Genomic DNA, 14,108 nt, shown 5'->3' on the forward strand with positions numbered 1-14,108 from the left:
CAAAGCAGCTGTCACAGTAACCTGACTAATTAAATTAGAGCCCACTGAATGCCTTATTGACCTCAAACTCAGTCCAGTGAGCAGGCCCACTTAAAAGGTGACTATGTTCATGGCTGTTAGTTAACAGATTAAATAAAACAGGCACAGACAGTGATGGGCAAGAGGAAAAATCCTGCTACCGTAAACAAAGTGTGAGGAGCACAGCTGCCAGAGTGTGTGACCTGTAGATGTGGGCCATGCGAGGGGGTGAACTGTGGCTTCCCCTTACACAAATACATATGTTGAAGTCTTCACCAAGAATCTGACCTTATTTAGATAGGGTTTTTACAGAGGTAATCAAGTTAAAAGAAGGTCATTAAGATGGACCCTAATCCAATATGACTGGTATCCTTAAAAATGGGGGAAATTTGGACAGAGACACATAGAGGGAAGATGATACACAGAGACACAGACAGAAGTTGGCCATCTGCAAGCCAGGGAGGGAGGACTGGGACAGATTCTGCCCTCACAGCCCTAGGTAGGAACCAGTCCAGCCAACATCTTGATTTTTGGATTTCCGGCCTCCACAACAGAGACGATACATTTCTGCTATTTTGTTTAAGCCACCCTCTTTTTAGTTCTCTATTATAGCAGCTCTGGCCAACTAACACATCTGGACACATCTGAGAGGCAGGAAGACCCCTGGGTGAGAAGGACTTTTCATGAAGACACTAGAAAGAGCACCAGCACGGGACTCAAACAAACCAGGGCTGGGTGCCTGACTTTGTGTTACCCACTGTGTGTCCTTAGGCAAGCTTCTCAACCTCTCTGTGCCTTGATTCATCATCCATAAAATAGGGATAATCATATCTTCCTCAAAGAAGCGGTTTTAGGATTAAATGTGAAAACACAGTCTTTGTTTATACAGACCTAGGCTACACATGACCCATTAGCAATTAGGCACAATGGCCCATGTAAATCCCGACCACCCAGCAAATACTGATCGGAATGATCGTCACTATTGTAAAATAACTACAAAGTGCACATGACCCTGATAACCACGCCCCCACACGATTCTGCGAACGTGACTATTGACGAACATTCGCCATCTCTGTTCCTTCTGTCCCAGCTGAATTTATTGCGCCCTTGCTCCTTCTCTCTGTCCCTCTGACTAAAGACTTCAGCTCTGCGCCTTTGTCCCTCTCTTGCATTTCTTTCTCCTGCCAGACATGGAACAGAAGGGGAGCTTACTCGGCAGCCCCCAAAGACTCTGTCCCTCATCACATCCCTCTCATGCTCATTTCTGTAGACAGAAATACAGACTTTGAAAAAAAAGTTGTTGTTGTTGCTGCCTGCTTTAAAAAAGCAAAACAAACAATAATAAAAAAAAAACCATTGTTACTTAACTCCTCCCACCTCCACCCAAAGATTATCATCATTGTAATAAAACTAAATGGAAAACCACTTCCAGTAGCAGTAGTAATAATAATAATAAGCTCACATAATAAAGCCCTATTTGTCCAGAATAGTTGGCAAATTGACTGCTTGGGTTAAGTGCCTATTCTATTTAAAAGTTGCCCAAAGTTGAAGACCAACTTTCAAAGAACTAGAACGTAAATCATGTATGTTAACTCCAAGTGCACTAGGATGGTTTGATCTTCACCAGTCCAGAAGCCTTGCAGAACTTGGCAATGGTTCAGGGACACTGTCAGGGCTTCAGTTAGTGCTGAGGACTCCTGATAACAAGAACTGAAGGTAATATATGTCTCTAGGTGGTATAAATTCTATGAACAGGCTTTTAAACCTATATGTAAATACAAATATCTACACATAGCCTACGGGAAAAGCCCCCCGGGGACCCAAAATCAACCCTTTCCCATGTTAGAGGCCGCACAGGTTACTTATAAGGGCACCCAACTCACAGGGCAAAGGTGCCCTTTCTCTCTTTATGTGGGCCGCCATGTCACACATCCTGTGGGGCTGACATCAAACCACTCCATGATTACTCATTAAGCTTACTCTGCCCAGCTCTAGATCAATAAAGTATTGGACACCATTCCTGTCCTCGGACGAGTTCCATTCGGGTCAGGGAACTGCCTACAACACTAAACTCTAAATTGGGTGCATTGAGCTAGAGGCGGCCAAACTGGTGTCAATGGATCTATGATCACTGTGCTGTGTCAGGCCTGTGCTGTATGTTTGACCGTGGATTATCTCAGTCAATCTTCTTAGCGAGCGCGTGAGCTCAGTCACATTATTATCCCCACTTTACAAATGAAGATTCTGAGTCAGACAGAATCAACAGCTTATGTGAGGTCACAGAGCTAAAGAAACGTGGACTTGGGTCAAGCCAGGTCAGTGCGAGCCCACCGCCCCCCTCCAACCGTGCCCCTTCCGCCCTTCCTTCCTCCTGAGTCCAGCCGCACCAGCTGCCCCCAAGAAGATCCGCCAAAGGACCAGAACCAAGTCCCTTCAGTTTTTCTTCCTTTCTCTTTTATCCCCACGGACTCACCCACAGTTCCCACTAATCTTCCCCAAGATAAGATGAAACAAAAAATCAAAAACAAAACAGAAAAACTAAGTCTAGAGGCTTTCTCCGGAGCTCTTTTCTTCTACTCTGAAGCAAACTCCAAGGCAAAATTTATTTCACTGCAAATGTAAAAAGGTGTTTACTATCTTCACTTCAAGGAAGAATAATACTGTTTTCTTAATGAGACTGTGAATTTGCCTTTATGAAAAGAAAACTGTCATATAGGTCTGCTTCTCCTCGAGCCGAACCACCCTTTCCTACTTACTGCTTTGCTGCCATAAATTACTGAGACAAACAAAGGCCAGAAAGTTAAGATTCTGTGGCGTTCTCAGGACCCCGAGTGAAATGATTATAGGTTGACAAAGTGTATGTGAAGCAAGCAGGCATGGGAGATAAAGGGAAACAGAAAGGGATGCCTGGGTGGCTCAGTGGGTTAAGCCTCTGCCTTCGGCTCGGGTCATGATCTCAGGGTCTTGGGATCGAGCCCCGAGTCAGGCTCTCTGCTCAGCGGGGAGCCTGCTTTCCCCTCTCTCTCTGCCTGTCTCTCTGCCTGCTTGTGATCCCTCTCTGTCAAATAAATAAAATTTAAAAAAAAAAAAAAGGCGGGGGCTACAGAAAAAGAATCAGAAGTATGAAGCACCCAGGTGGTTCAGTCAATTAAGTGTCTGCCTTCGGCTCAGGCATGATCCCAGGGCCCTGGGATCAAGCCCCACGTCAGGCTCTCTGCTCAGTTGGGAGTCTGCTTCTCCCTCTGTCTGCCACTCTGCCTGCTTCTGCTCTGTTACATAAATAAAGTCTTTAAAAAAAAAAAAAAGTAATATTGCCACACGTGTGTACTACAGCACCACCCAGCTAAGTGGACAAGGAGGCTGGTATTTTTCTCAAATGAACAAGAAGTTGATACACTGCTGTAGGGACTGTCAGCTCTCCAGACACACACTCAAAGTCCCACTCTGCTAAAAACCAGAATGTCCAATGAGTTAACTAGTAGTCTTGCTAATAATTGCTTTCAGAAAGTCAAAGAAGCAAACAGGGGAACTTTTGTCCAAAACATCCATTAGAGAACAATTGCGAATTTCACAACAGGTGCGGAAGAAATGATGTGGCCTAGACATAGGGCCTGGCTTTAGAAAAGCATAGTTCAAAGACCACAGAAGCACATTTCATGGCCGAGACTTTAAAAGAAAGACATCATTCTATGAATGAAAGTGGGGGGAGGCGAAGTTGAAAACCGAAAATCTTACAATATAATAAAATACGATTATACGAAAAAATGTGCTGCTATCATATAAAAACAGCAGTGTGGCTGCAAATGGAAACCAGCAATGAGTCCCACAAAACAACAAAAAAACCAGCAAAAAACAAACGGAAATTTCATATTGCAAAAAATAGCAGAATGGCCTGGACAGAGAAAGATCACATCAGGAAGATTAAACCCCAGTTTATGAAAAACATTATTTCAGGGAATTTGGCGGGGGTGGACAGGGAGGGAGTATTGTCCGTGAAAGGAAAGGAGCAGAAAGAAAGGCTCTGCTGGGAGCCAACAGGGTGACGTTAAAAGCCACCAGAAAGCAAGCTGAACACCTCAACACTGCTGTGCTTCCACACCCATAGCAAGCAGAATTATTCTCTTTGGCCTGGAAAGGATAGAATAAAAACATAGTCAGGAGGAAAAGGAGGCCCGAGATGCGTGACAAGACAGGAAGAGAAAAACTGGCCTTAAAATGAGCTCACAATTCTCCCGCAGATGAATTCTATCCCATGGGACTTAATAAAAGAAACTGCACATGTAATCACAGACCCGTGCTACTGGTGAATGTGAGCAGGTGCCCTGACTTTGAGAAAGGGAGAAAAGATCTACCGGTCCTTCAGACCCATGCAACTGAAGTTAATTTTACAAAAGATCCTAGGACACATTACTAAACAGATAGTTGGTGAACAAAAAGTCCGGGTTTTTTTAGTTTTAAGTAATAATAATGTAGATACAGATGGGGCAAACTACGTAGATTTTGCACTAAGGAATAGAGGTTGGTATTGAAATGCAATGAAATTGATAACAGGGTTAATCTGACATACTTAATGTTATGCAAAAATTTTACCATACTGCACGATAATCAAGCATAAATGGAGCCCTTCGTGCAGATGAAAACAATTACTATTCTTTTAAAGCAGCATTACTAAAGTCAGAGAAAAGGAGAAAGGGGAATGGGAGACAGAAGCCAGGTAGCGGTTGTTATAACCCCTGTCCCACGCCCGGGCCCCCAGACAGACCTAGGGAAAGGGGGCTGCCTGGCCTTAAACCAAGCCAGTACCAGACTCCAGCCAATAGCCAGTCCTTGGACCCACCAGCTGGAGCTGAGTCACTATGTCCACTGGATTCTCTGTGGAAGAAACCAGGAAAACCTCATTTTAAGAGGGCAGAGGACATCGTCTGATGAAGACAATCAGCAAGAGAGAGGTCTTTACTGGGCACCTTTAGAACACCCACCAACTATGGGATGTTTGGGGCAAGAAGCTGGGGCAGAGAGGACTCGAAGGGAAGTGATGGCATAAGTCGGCTGTCAAGTGTGGCGGGTTTGGTGTTTGTTGGCTCACACCCAGTGTTCCGGGAACGGGGGTAGAGTGGGACAGGATGAACCTGCGTGGACAAGTAAGGTTGAGGAAACAGGGAGGGAGGCAGGCAGCTAGAGGACATTCCTGCCGGCACAGAGAGGGGAAATGCTGAGATCTGAAAAAGAAGGATGCAAACAGACAAAGCTTCAAAGGAAAACAAAATTCAGACTTTACACAGGAATGAGCCCTGGGTTTGAAATGATATGCTGTCTGGCATCTGCTTCGGCATCGCGTGTTTGCGGGAGCAAGGAGGATAGAGGGGATACAGAGGATCACAGGTGTTACACTGCCTGTATGATCAGAACTGTTGAAGACGGGGGATGGGTACCTAGGGTTTCACCATAGTATTTTCTGTGCTTTTATATATGCTTCCCCCCGACCCTTTCTTTCGAAGCTACTGAAGCTTTCCTACTTACTCGAGGTAAAAAGAAACAAAACAAAAACCTTACGATGGAGTACACAGTCGTACCTTCTCCTGTTACTTCTCTAACGTCCCTTCCTCCTACTCCCCTCCCTCACTCTCTGCTAGTTCTTGAGTCCACCAGGCACACGCCCACCACCCTAGGCCTTTGCAAGGGCTGGTCTGTCTACTCAGAATTATCTGCACCCAGGTAGCCACACAGCTCGCTGCCTTCTCAAGATGTACTCTGACTATCCTCTTTAGAATGACAACTCCCTCCCCTTTTCTCCTTTCTCTGGAATTCTTGTGGGGTTCATATTTATCCCTCTACATTTATTTTTCCCATAGCAAAGCTTAAAATCTTCAAACATACTACCTAATCTACTTAGCTTATTACCTTTGTCACTAGAATTTAAATCACCAGAGGGACAGGAATTTTTGTTCCAGGGTGGGGGGGTGGGGAGGTTGTTCAGTGACTAGGACAAGCCTGGGCACCCAATAAACTTAAGTGGGGGATGAATGCAGGAAACTTTAGAACTGACCGGAAGGCTGAGAGGCAAGACAGAGGTAGGTGTCTGTGGTCTTGGTACCAGTTTTCTCCCACCACGGTCTTTCACACTAAACAGGAAATCTAGGGCAGCTGATTTCTGAGGAGAAGCGCAGAACTTACACGGAGCTCATCAGAATTATTGCTGTCCTCCCAAACTCTGGGCAGAGATTTCATAACTTCATTTTGAGACATCTAAGTCTGTCCCCAGTTATGTCAGGTGACATCCCAAAATTCTTAACCCCCCCCAAAAAATCTTAAGCCAAACCCCTCGTGACAAAGGGAGGAATTCTGTTTAAACCATATGATAATTGAAAACCTCAAAGTGGGGCTTTGTTACTTTTAGGAAGTGTTAGGCTTTAGGACAATGTATATTATTAGAAGGAAATCACCACAAAACAAATGTTCAAAATCAAGTCCATGATTAGGAAGAATGTGGGCATCAAAACCCAATTTTAAAAGATAACTTTGGGGGCGCCTGGGTGGCTCAGTGGGTTAAGCTGCTGCCTTCAGCTCAGGTCATGATCTCAGGGTCCTGGGATCGAGTCCCGCATCCGGCTCTGCTCAGCAGGGAGCCTGCTTCCCTCTCTCTCTCTCTGCCTGCCTCTCCCTCTACTTGTGGTCTCTCTCTCTGTCAAACAAATAAATAAATAAATCTTTTTTTTTTTTTAAAAAGATAACTTTGTGCCAAGACTTTTTGTATGTGAGACACTTTCCAATAGCTTCATCCTCTCCTGCATTTACAGTTATATCTTTTCCTGAAGAAGTTACTTCTATACAGAGCTTTATGTATCCATGCTACAAACTAATTGTGGAACTTGGGCAAACTCTTTTGGGCCAGTTTTCTTATAAGAAAACTACCCTCTGTGTGTGTGCATGTGTGTGTGTGTGTGTGTGTGTGTGTGTGTGTGTGTATACACACACATACCACGCAGAACTTACAGATGATAGACAAAATCTTAAGACATCAAATTAACAATAAAAAGAAACCCCACTAAAGGCCAGGAATCATTGCCGTAAGCGATAGTGTAAGTATTATGTAAGTGTGGGAAGCAGACTATCCACTTCTTTCACAATGTTACTGATGAAAGAAAACCCGTTTGATCTACTCACAAGTGATGGGTCCGTCACATCTCACAGGTTACAGTAAGTAAGGCTGCTGTCCGGAGTCTGAAGGATCTTCCAGGGCTGACCCAGGCCAACTATATACACCCAGGGCAAATTTCCACAGACCAGACCCACAGGCCTTGTGATGCTCCCAGGCCTGAAGTAAGAGTGCCATCTGGAGGATCTCCATTTTAGAGAGAAATCCTCGTGCAAAACTGACCGTCGAAAATCAGGAGGGAAGTCAACAATCCAGGATCCGCATAGGGACAAAAGTCACTACCAAATAGATTCAGGCTGTTTGCCATCTCACCTTTTTAACAAAACTCTTTCTCCTAAAAGCTTGGGGAACATTCTTGAATTTCACTGTTAGTGTCATTCATTGAGTCCTGGTTGTTATTTGGAAAGGGGTTTTTTCTAGCTGGCCCACAGAGCCACTCAGTGAGTCCTCCGGAAGTTCCCTTCCTCCCATAATCTGCATGGTCTCTCTAAAAGCAGGTTCTACTCCCATTCCCACTCAAGTTCCCAATCAGAACAGGTACTTTCAAGGTCCCTCTAAGAGCTTCCGGACAAACCCAACTGCCAAGTGCCCCACCGGATGGCTTGTCTCTTCCCAAAATGAACGTCCACTTGATCACCGGCTCCCCACTGACCTGGCCAGGGAAGAAGAGCCATGTGCCTGTTCTGTGTGTGTCCAAACTGTATGCTAGGGGAAACAGTCCTGAGAGACACAGTCGACACGGCCTCGCAAGAACTGCAATGCAATTTTCTGTGCTACTGAGGGGAGGGAAAGAATGCGAAGTGTGCCTTTCAGTTACAAGAGATCCCACCCCCAAATTGCTGTACCTGTCAAGCAACAGGAATAGCTTCTATGAACAAAAGAAACCCGCTCTTCGGTGTAATAGCCCTGGCATGCCTTTATTTCAGCTCTGTCCTTAGTTCCCCATTCTCTCACTTGCTGAGAGAAGAATGCTACCTGAAATTGTGCGAATTTTCAACAACAGATATTTTCTTCACCCGTGAAAACGGCTCCTTCCTCTCTCAAGAGAGACAACTCCTTTGTTCTCAAAAAAACTAAAAAGTTGGTTCAGGCAGTACTTTTTTCCGTGAGTTCTCAATGTAGGACGTGCTCGGTATAGACAAATAGCTCATCGTTAACCACAGCTGAGCTTTCTTATTAAAAACAAAAACTGCCTTCTTTTTTTCATTATTCTCTGATCCCTATAGTAGGTAAAAGAAAAACTAAGCAACCAGAAGGAGTAGGGGCTGAACCAGAACTGAGGGAGAAGGCAGGACACTTGAAGACAGGAGGAAAAATCATTGTTCTTGTGTACCAGGAATCAAGGGGTTAAGCCTAAGGAAGCATGCCCACTGTCCTGAAAACTTCTTCCAGGCCATGTCTACCTGGACAGCATCTAAAAAATCACACCCTTTATTCTTTTCATGAGAGGAAACTGTATTTCAGTATGAAGAGTCCTACAGAGGGCCAGGATAACCTGGACATCATGCAAACCTCCGATGGCTGAAAAAGAGTTAAAAACAGATTAAGCAGAGCTGAAGAATTGCCCATGTCAGCAAATCAAGGATTAGGCTACGGAGCCCAGAGTTAGTACCTCAGGGCATATATTATGTGACAAAGGAACGTGACCAATTTAAAACCTTGGCCATTTGATAAGGTATAGAAACAGTGGAGTTTAAGAAAAGGTGAAAAAAGATTTCCAACCAAAAAAAACCAGAATTTAGTTGAAATAGAAAAAAATGCCAAAAATGTAAACTGAAAGGAAGTTCTAAGACTCCTACAAATTACCAGATAGTTGAAGAAAGAAGATACAAGTGAGTCCTCTGTGAGAATCATGAATGTCAACAGAGAGAATGGTACAGAAGACCAGAAAACTCATTGGTCTCTTTTGTCAAAGCTCCTATGTTATTAAAGACAGTCACCCTTAACTCTGAAAAGCATTATTTATTGGAAAGAAATATTAAAGGAAGTCTTCTTAATTCTGGCAAGGACAGATATGGCTCCCCTAGCCCCCAAAATATACCTCCCATCTGCTCACAATTCTTCACCCTGACTCGGAATCCCTAGGATTCCTCGATCGGAGGCCAGGGTCTACATCTACAATGGATACGGTTCCCAGAAGGCCCGGAAGCGACATGAAATAATGCTACCCAACAGTTTCTTATCAAGGGAGGATGGCTAGAAAATCAACCAATTGAGGTGCGTCACTTGACAGCTTATCTTAACATCCAGTTCTTTAACAAAGCCTCATACAAGCCAGAAGGTAAGGCGTTCTTGGGTGAAATCAGACTTCCATGATATCCTGGTTCACCGAAACTAATGGACGAAGTCTTTAAAGTCTTTAAAGTAGTAATTACACCAAGAGAGGAATCCACACAGTCAAGACATGGCTTTCTTAGGAAGACGCAGCTATTTAATCTTAGCAAGGGCAGCTGCTCTTCTTTCTGTGTTCTGGAACAAGGCACGAATTAAAGCTCTTACTTCACTGGAAGAGAATGCAGCTGCCAAGGGCCCTTTTCCATCTGCCCACCTGCAAAATAAAAGATAAAATTCTATTTCCTCTTATGTCTCTGTATAAGCAAGATTTTAAAACTGCTTATTTATTCCCAAATGCTCATTTGTCTTAAATGGAAGTAAAACAGATCCTGGCATCCTTCCCCCTCTTGATGGCTCTACTACCCAATCTCTTTAACTTTTGCTTCTTTGAGTTATTTTGGTATCAGCACAGTTAGATGAAGAGATGAGGTTAGGAAGATAACACTGTTCCCCCTTATTCTTTTTTTTTTTTTTTTTTTTAAAGATTTTATTTATTTATTTGACACAGAGAGAGAGGTCACAAGTTGGCAGAGAGGCAGGCAGAGAGAGACGGGGAGCAGGCTCCCTGCCGAGCAGAGAGCCCGATCCAGGGCTCGATCCCAGGACCCTGAGATCACGACCCGAGCCGAAGGCAGAGGCTCAACCCACTGAGCCACCCAGGTGCCCCTCCCCCTTATTCTATATTCACTAAGTCTTGTTTGAACTTGAGAAATATGGCCACATCCTCATATGGTTAAATGGAATCTTGGGATCGGTAACTATTTTTAAAAATGAGCCACAGGCAACAAACTTTAACCAACAAAGGACTAGTATAAAAAATACACAGCAAACTTCCCTGAATCAACAAGGAAATCACAAACAATCCCGTAGAATAAAGGGCAAAAACCATGAACAGGCATTTTACAATAGAAGAAAAACAAATGATCAATAAAAAGATGCCCAATATCATTCGAATTTAGGGAAATTTAAACTATAATGACAATGAACTACCATTTCACACTAACAAACATTTTAGAGCCTGATAATACCAAATACCAGGGAAACTATGAAGCAATAGGATAAATAAACAACGAAATATCTGTACAACAGCATCTGATACAGCAGTGAACACAAACCACAGCTCTGCATACTCTCGTGAATTTCAAAAACAGAATACTGAACACAAGCAGCAAGTTATGGAAGACTCCGTTTATAGAAAGTTCAAACACAAGCAAGACTAAACTCTATTGTTCAGGGATATGTGCAAATGTGGCAAAACTCTAAAGAAAGGAAAAGAAGTAAGTAAAATTCAAGATAGTGGCTGCCTATGGGGAGAAATGTCTGGAGAGGGGCACATAGGAGTCTTCACGGTACTGGTAATATTTTTCTTAAATTAGGTAATAAGAACACAAACATTTTACTTGTTTCCTTTAGATTGTAAATATGTTTATATATATTTTTATATATATGTATATTTCATAATATTAAAATATTTAAATGTATACATACGTATATTTCATATATATATTTTATAATATTAAAAGATTTAAACTATATAACTGCAGGTAGTTTCCTCAGAAAAAAATTACCCAATTAGTTACCATTCTTAGGTTTAAGTTAAATCTCTAGGAGAAAAATTCTTCCTAGGGAGAAAATACGAAGCTAAGATATACCAGTACTTCTTCTCACAACAAAGTATTAATGTTTATTAGGCTGTAGGAGGGTTAACAGCAGAAAGAAAATTTCTTATCTGCTGCCCTCTGGAGTCTTACCTAAAGACATTACCTACTAAGGACTTGTAAATAACAAATAAATAAATAAATAAATAAATAAATAAATAAATCAAATTTTATACTAAGGTAGTACAGATAGTATAGATCGTATAGAAATCTCATTTTCACAGTTTTAGGACAGACAGTATACACTGAGAATAGCTCAGGCACATCGGGATGACTGGTCTGATACAGTGGTGCATCCGTAATGAACTAGTAAACCGGGCTAAAACAGGCAGACAGGGAGCTCTGAGGATGGAGATGGATCTGAAGGCCGACTCAGGCTGCTCCCTATGCAAAGTACGCACACTCATCAATAATTTACCCAGACAATAATAAAAGCACCCACAAATGTGTAACTAACCCATATCTATCCTCCTCGGTGCAGCATCAGTGACCTCCGCACACCAAGTATGATACAATAAAGCATGTATTTCCTGCTCACAGCAATGTTAACAGATGGTCTCTGGTGTCGGGGAAAAACACCATCCACTTTATTTCAGAAAAGATGAATCTTCTCTATGTGTATGATGCTTAGTCTCTAAAGCCACTGTACTCCCTGCAGAAGAACTGCTGATCGATCAAACAGTGGTTTGATGCTGAATATTCCATTCAAACAACAGTCACTTCTCTTTTAACAAATCAAAGTCAATCTTAAAATGTATCTACTTGGGGCACCTGGGTGGCTCCATCGTTAAGCCTCTGCCTTCAGCTCAGGTCATGATCCCAGGTTCCTGCTTCACCCTCTCCCACTCCCCCTACTTGCGTTCCCTCTCTTACTATGTCTCTTTCAGTCAAATAAATAAAACCGTAAAAAAAATTTTTTTTAAATAAAACATATCCACTGTTGGTTAAAATGGGCAAAAATTTCCACCCAGGTGTCAGAAGGTTGTCCTTCTTAAAAATGCAAGATTATTGGCACAGCCTGCCAGAACATGTTCAAGAACAAAATAATATGAAACAAGAAGTCTTTATGTTATCAAACAGGAGAAAGTGGTAATGAGATCTACACTAGTAAGATCATGCAAAGGCCCCAACTGCTGTGACTCAATATGAAACTTTCCTGAGCAAAATCAAGAAACGGAGAAGAGCACGGCCATCAATGGCACCACTACTTTGTAACTATCTTTGAAGAGACAAAGAGACACAGAGAGAGAGAGAGAGATAACCCTCTATGAAAGGGTTATACCCACCGATCCCCAATTTCTTGCAGGCTGGCTTGTAACATCATCATCAATTCCTTAAACGGCATCCACTTTGGCACAAAGACTGGAACCTCTTCTTGGTATTTCTTGTTCTTGCTTTCTTCAGACAGAGGTGCAAATACTTGGGGTCCTTCATCCATCACTGTCTTGCATAAGGAATACAATCTATCAGCATCTTCAGTAGAGATGTCCTGGTTTTGCAGAGAGGGAACACAAAAGAGAATTGGGCCAGCTTAGCCGTCAGGAAGATCGTTGGTGCATGCTGTCCAAGGGTCAGATACAGCAACTCGTTTTCCAAACACCTAAGCACACCTTAGCAGACATGAGATATCATCAGCTCTCTGACAGAACTCCCCACGCTAGAATGACACAAAGTGTGTTTCAACAGAATGTCAATAACTCAGTATGCCTACACGAAGAAGCCCATTTCTCTAGCAGAAATGTTGCATGGCTTGCTGAAAAGCGGGGATATTTTTATAAACGAGGATTTGGCCAATCTATGCTGTAGAGACATCGGCCGGCAGAGTCCAGGCAATCTGCATCTAGGTTCACATACGTAATCCCCACAGCAAGAGTGTGCTGAAAAAGTGGTATCGGCACCAGGCCGCATCTCACTTTACCAAATCATTTAGTTCACTTGCAAATTAAATAAATATATGACTTCACACTTTACAATACATCTAAGGACTACACGGTTTCCAGCCTTCTCATTCATAATTCACACGATGCTAAAGGGAGAAGCAGTATAATCCTACTTCCTTAGAGAAGTATAAAAGATAGCACTTAGCAAGTCTCTAGCGAAACAGAATTAAGATGGAACTGAAAAAAATAACAGTATAATGAGCTAGACGTTAAAACATGAGCAATTTCTTCTACCATCTGTGTTGACTAGAAATGAGATTTCAACATCATTTTCTTAGTAAAGTGACACTCTGAGACAAGGACCGCCCTCTCAAGTCTGGCGAGCATCTAACGGCCCTTACCTCTAGAGCAGTGATTCTGCCGATGATCTCAGAAATTGCTGTATTGAGTAAAGTCCCCATGGCCTTGCAGTATATATTCACCGGCAGGACATCCTGCCACACGATTCCAAGTCTCTTCAGCTGGTGTAGTACCTGTCAGGAGAGTACAGCTGCTGACCCGAAGAGAGACGGGTGCCCACTCCATTCTGCACATTCACACTCGGCACACGGATATGGGGAAAGAGACATCATAGGAAGGGGAGGTAAAGTCATCAAAAGAACGAGCTTCTTGAAGATGTCACCCCAGTGATACCCCTGCCAGGTGAAAAGGAGACTTATCCCAGGGATGGGAAAACCACTGCAAGATAAACCAGACGCGCGGAGAAATGGATAGGATTGTGGACTTACTACATTGTACGTCTGAAGCCAATAGAATAGTGCATATTAGCTTTCACTTCAATAAACAATAAATAAACAAAAACCATGTGCTCAAAAAAAAAAAAAGGCAACGACAAATCATGTAGGAGAGAGGGGGCACTGAGGTAAAAGCTATTATCTCAGATTTCCCAAACCCAACTTTGTGGATCAAAACCTTGCTAGGACACTTATTAATAACTAGTCATGTTATTGGATGGACAAAAAGAAAGATAGCTTCCTGTTGGCTTGGTGGGATAAGGAAAGG

The 14,108-nt window shown here is 42.8% G+C and overlaps 1 protein-coding gene across 1 annotated transcript in view; it reads right to left on the reverse strand.

Annotated features, from left to right (window-relative positions):
- Positions 1 to 9,121: 9,121 nt before the first annotated feature.
- Positions 9,122 to 14,108, reverse strand: part of ZW10 (zw10 kinetochore protein) — a 33,050-nt gene continuing 28,063 nt past the window's right edge. Inside the window, exons 14-16 of the mRNA XM_044257859.1 lie at positions 13,448 to 13,579; positions 12,453 to 12,655; positions 9,122 to 9,722 (exon numbers count right to left, since the gene is read on the reverse strand). Of these exons, the coding sequence (XP_044113794.1) occupies positions 9,602 to 9,722; positions 12,453 to 12,655; positions 13,448 to 13,579 (456 nt within the window). The 3' untranslated portion in view covers positions 9,122 to 9,601. The remainder of the gene's footprint in view (positions 9,723 to 12,452; positions 12,656 to 13,447; positions 13,580 to 14,108) is intronic.

This window comes from Neovison vison, chromosome 7, assembly GCF_020171115.1.
Source record: "Neovison vison isolate M4711 chromosome 7, ASM_NN_V1, whole genome shotgun sequence".
Taxonomy (NCBI): Eukaryota; Metazoa; Chordata; class Mammalia; order Carnivora; family Mustelidae; genus Neogale; species Neogale vison.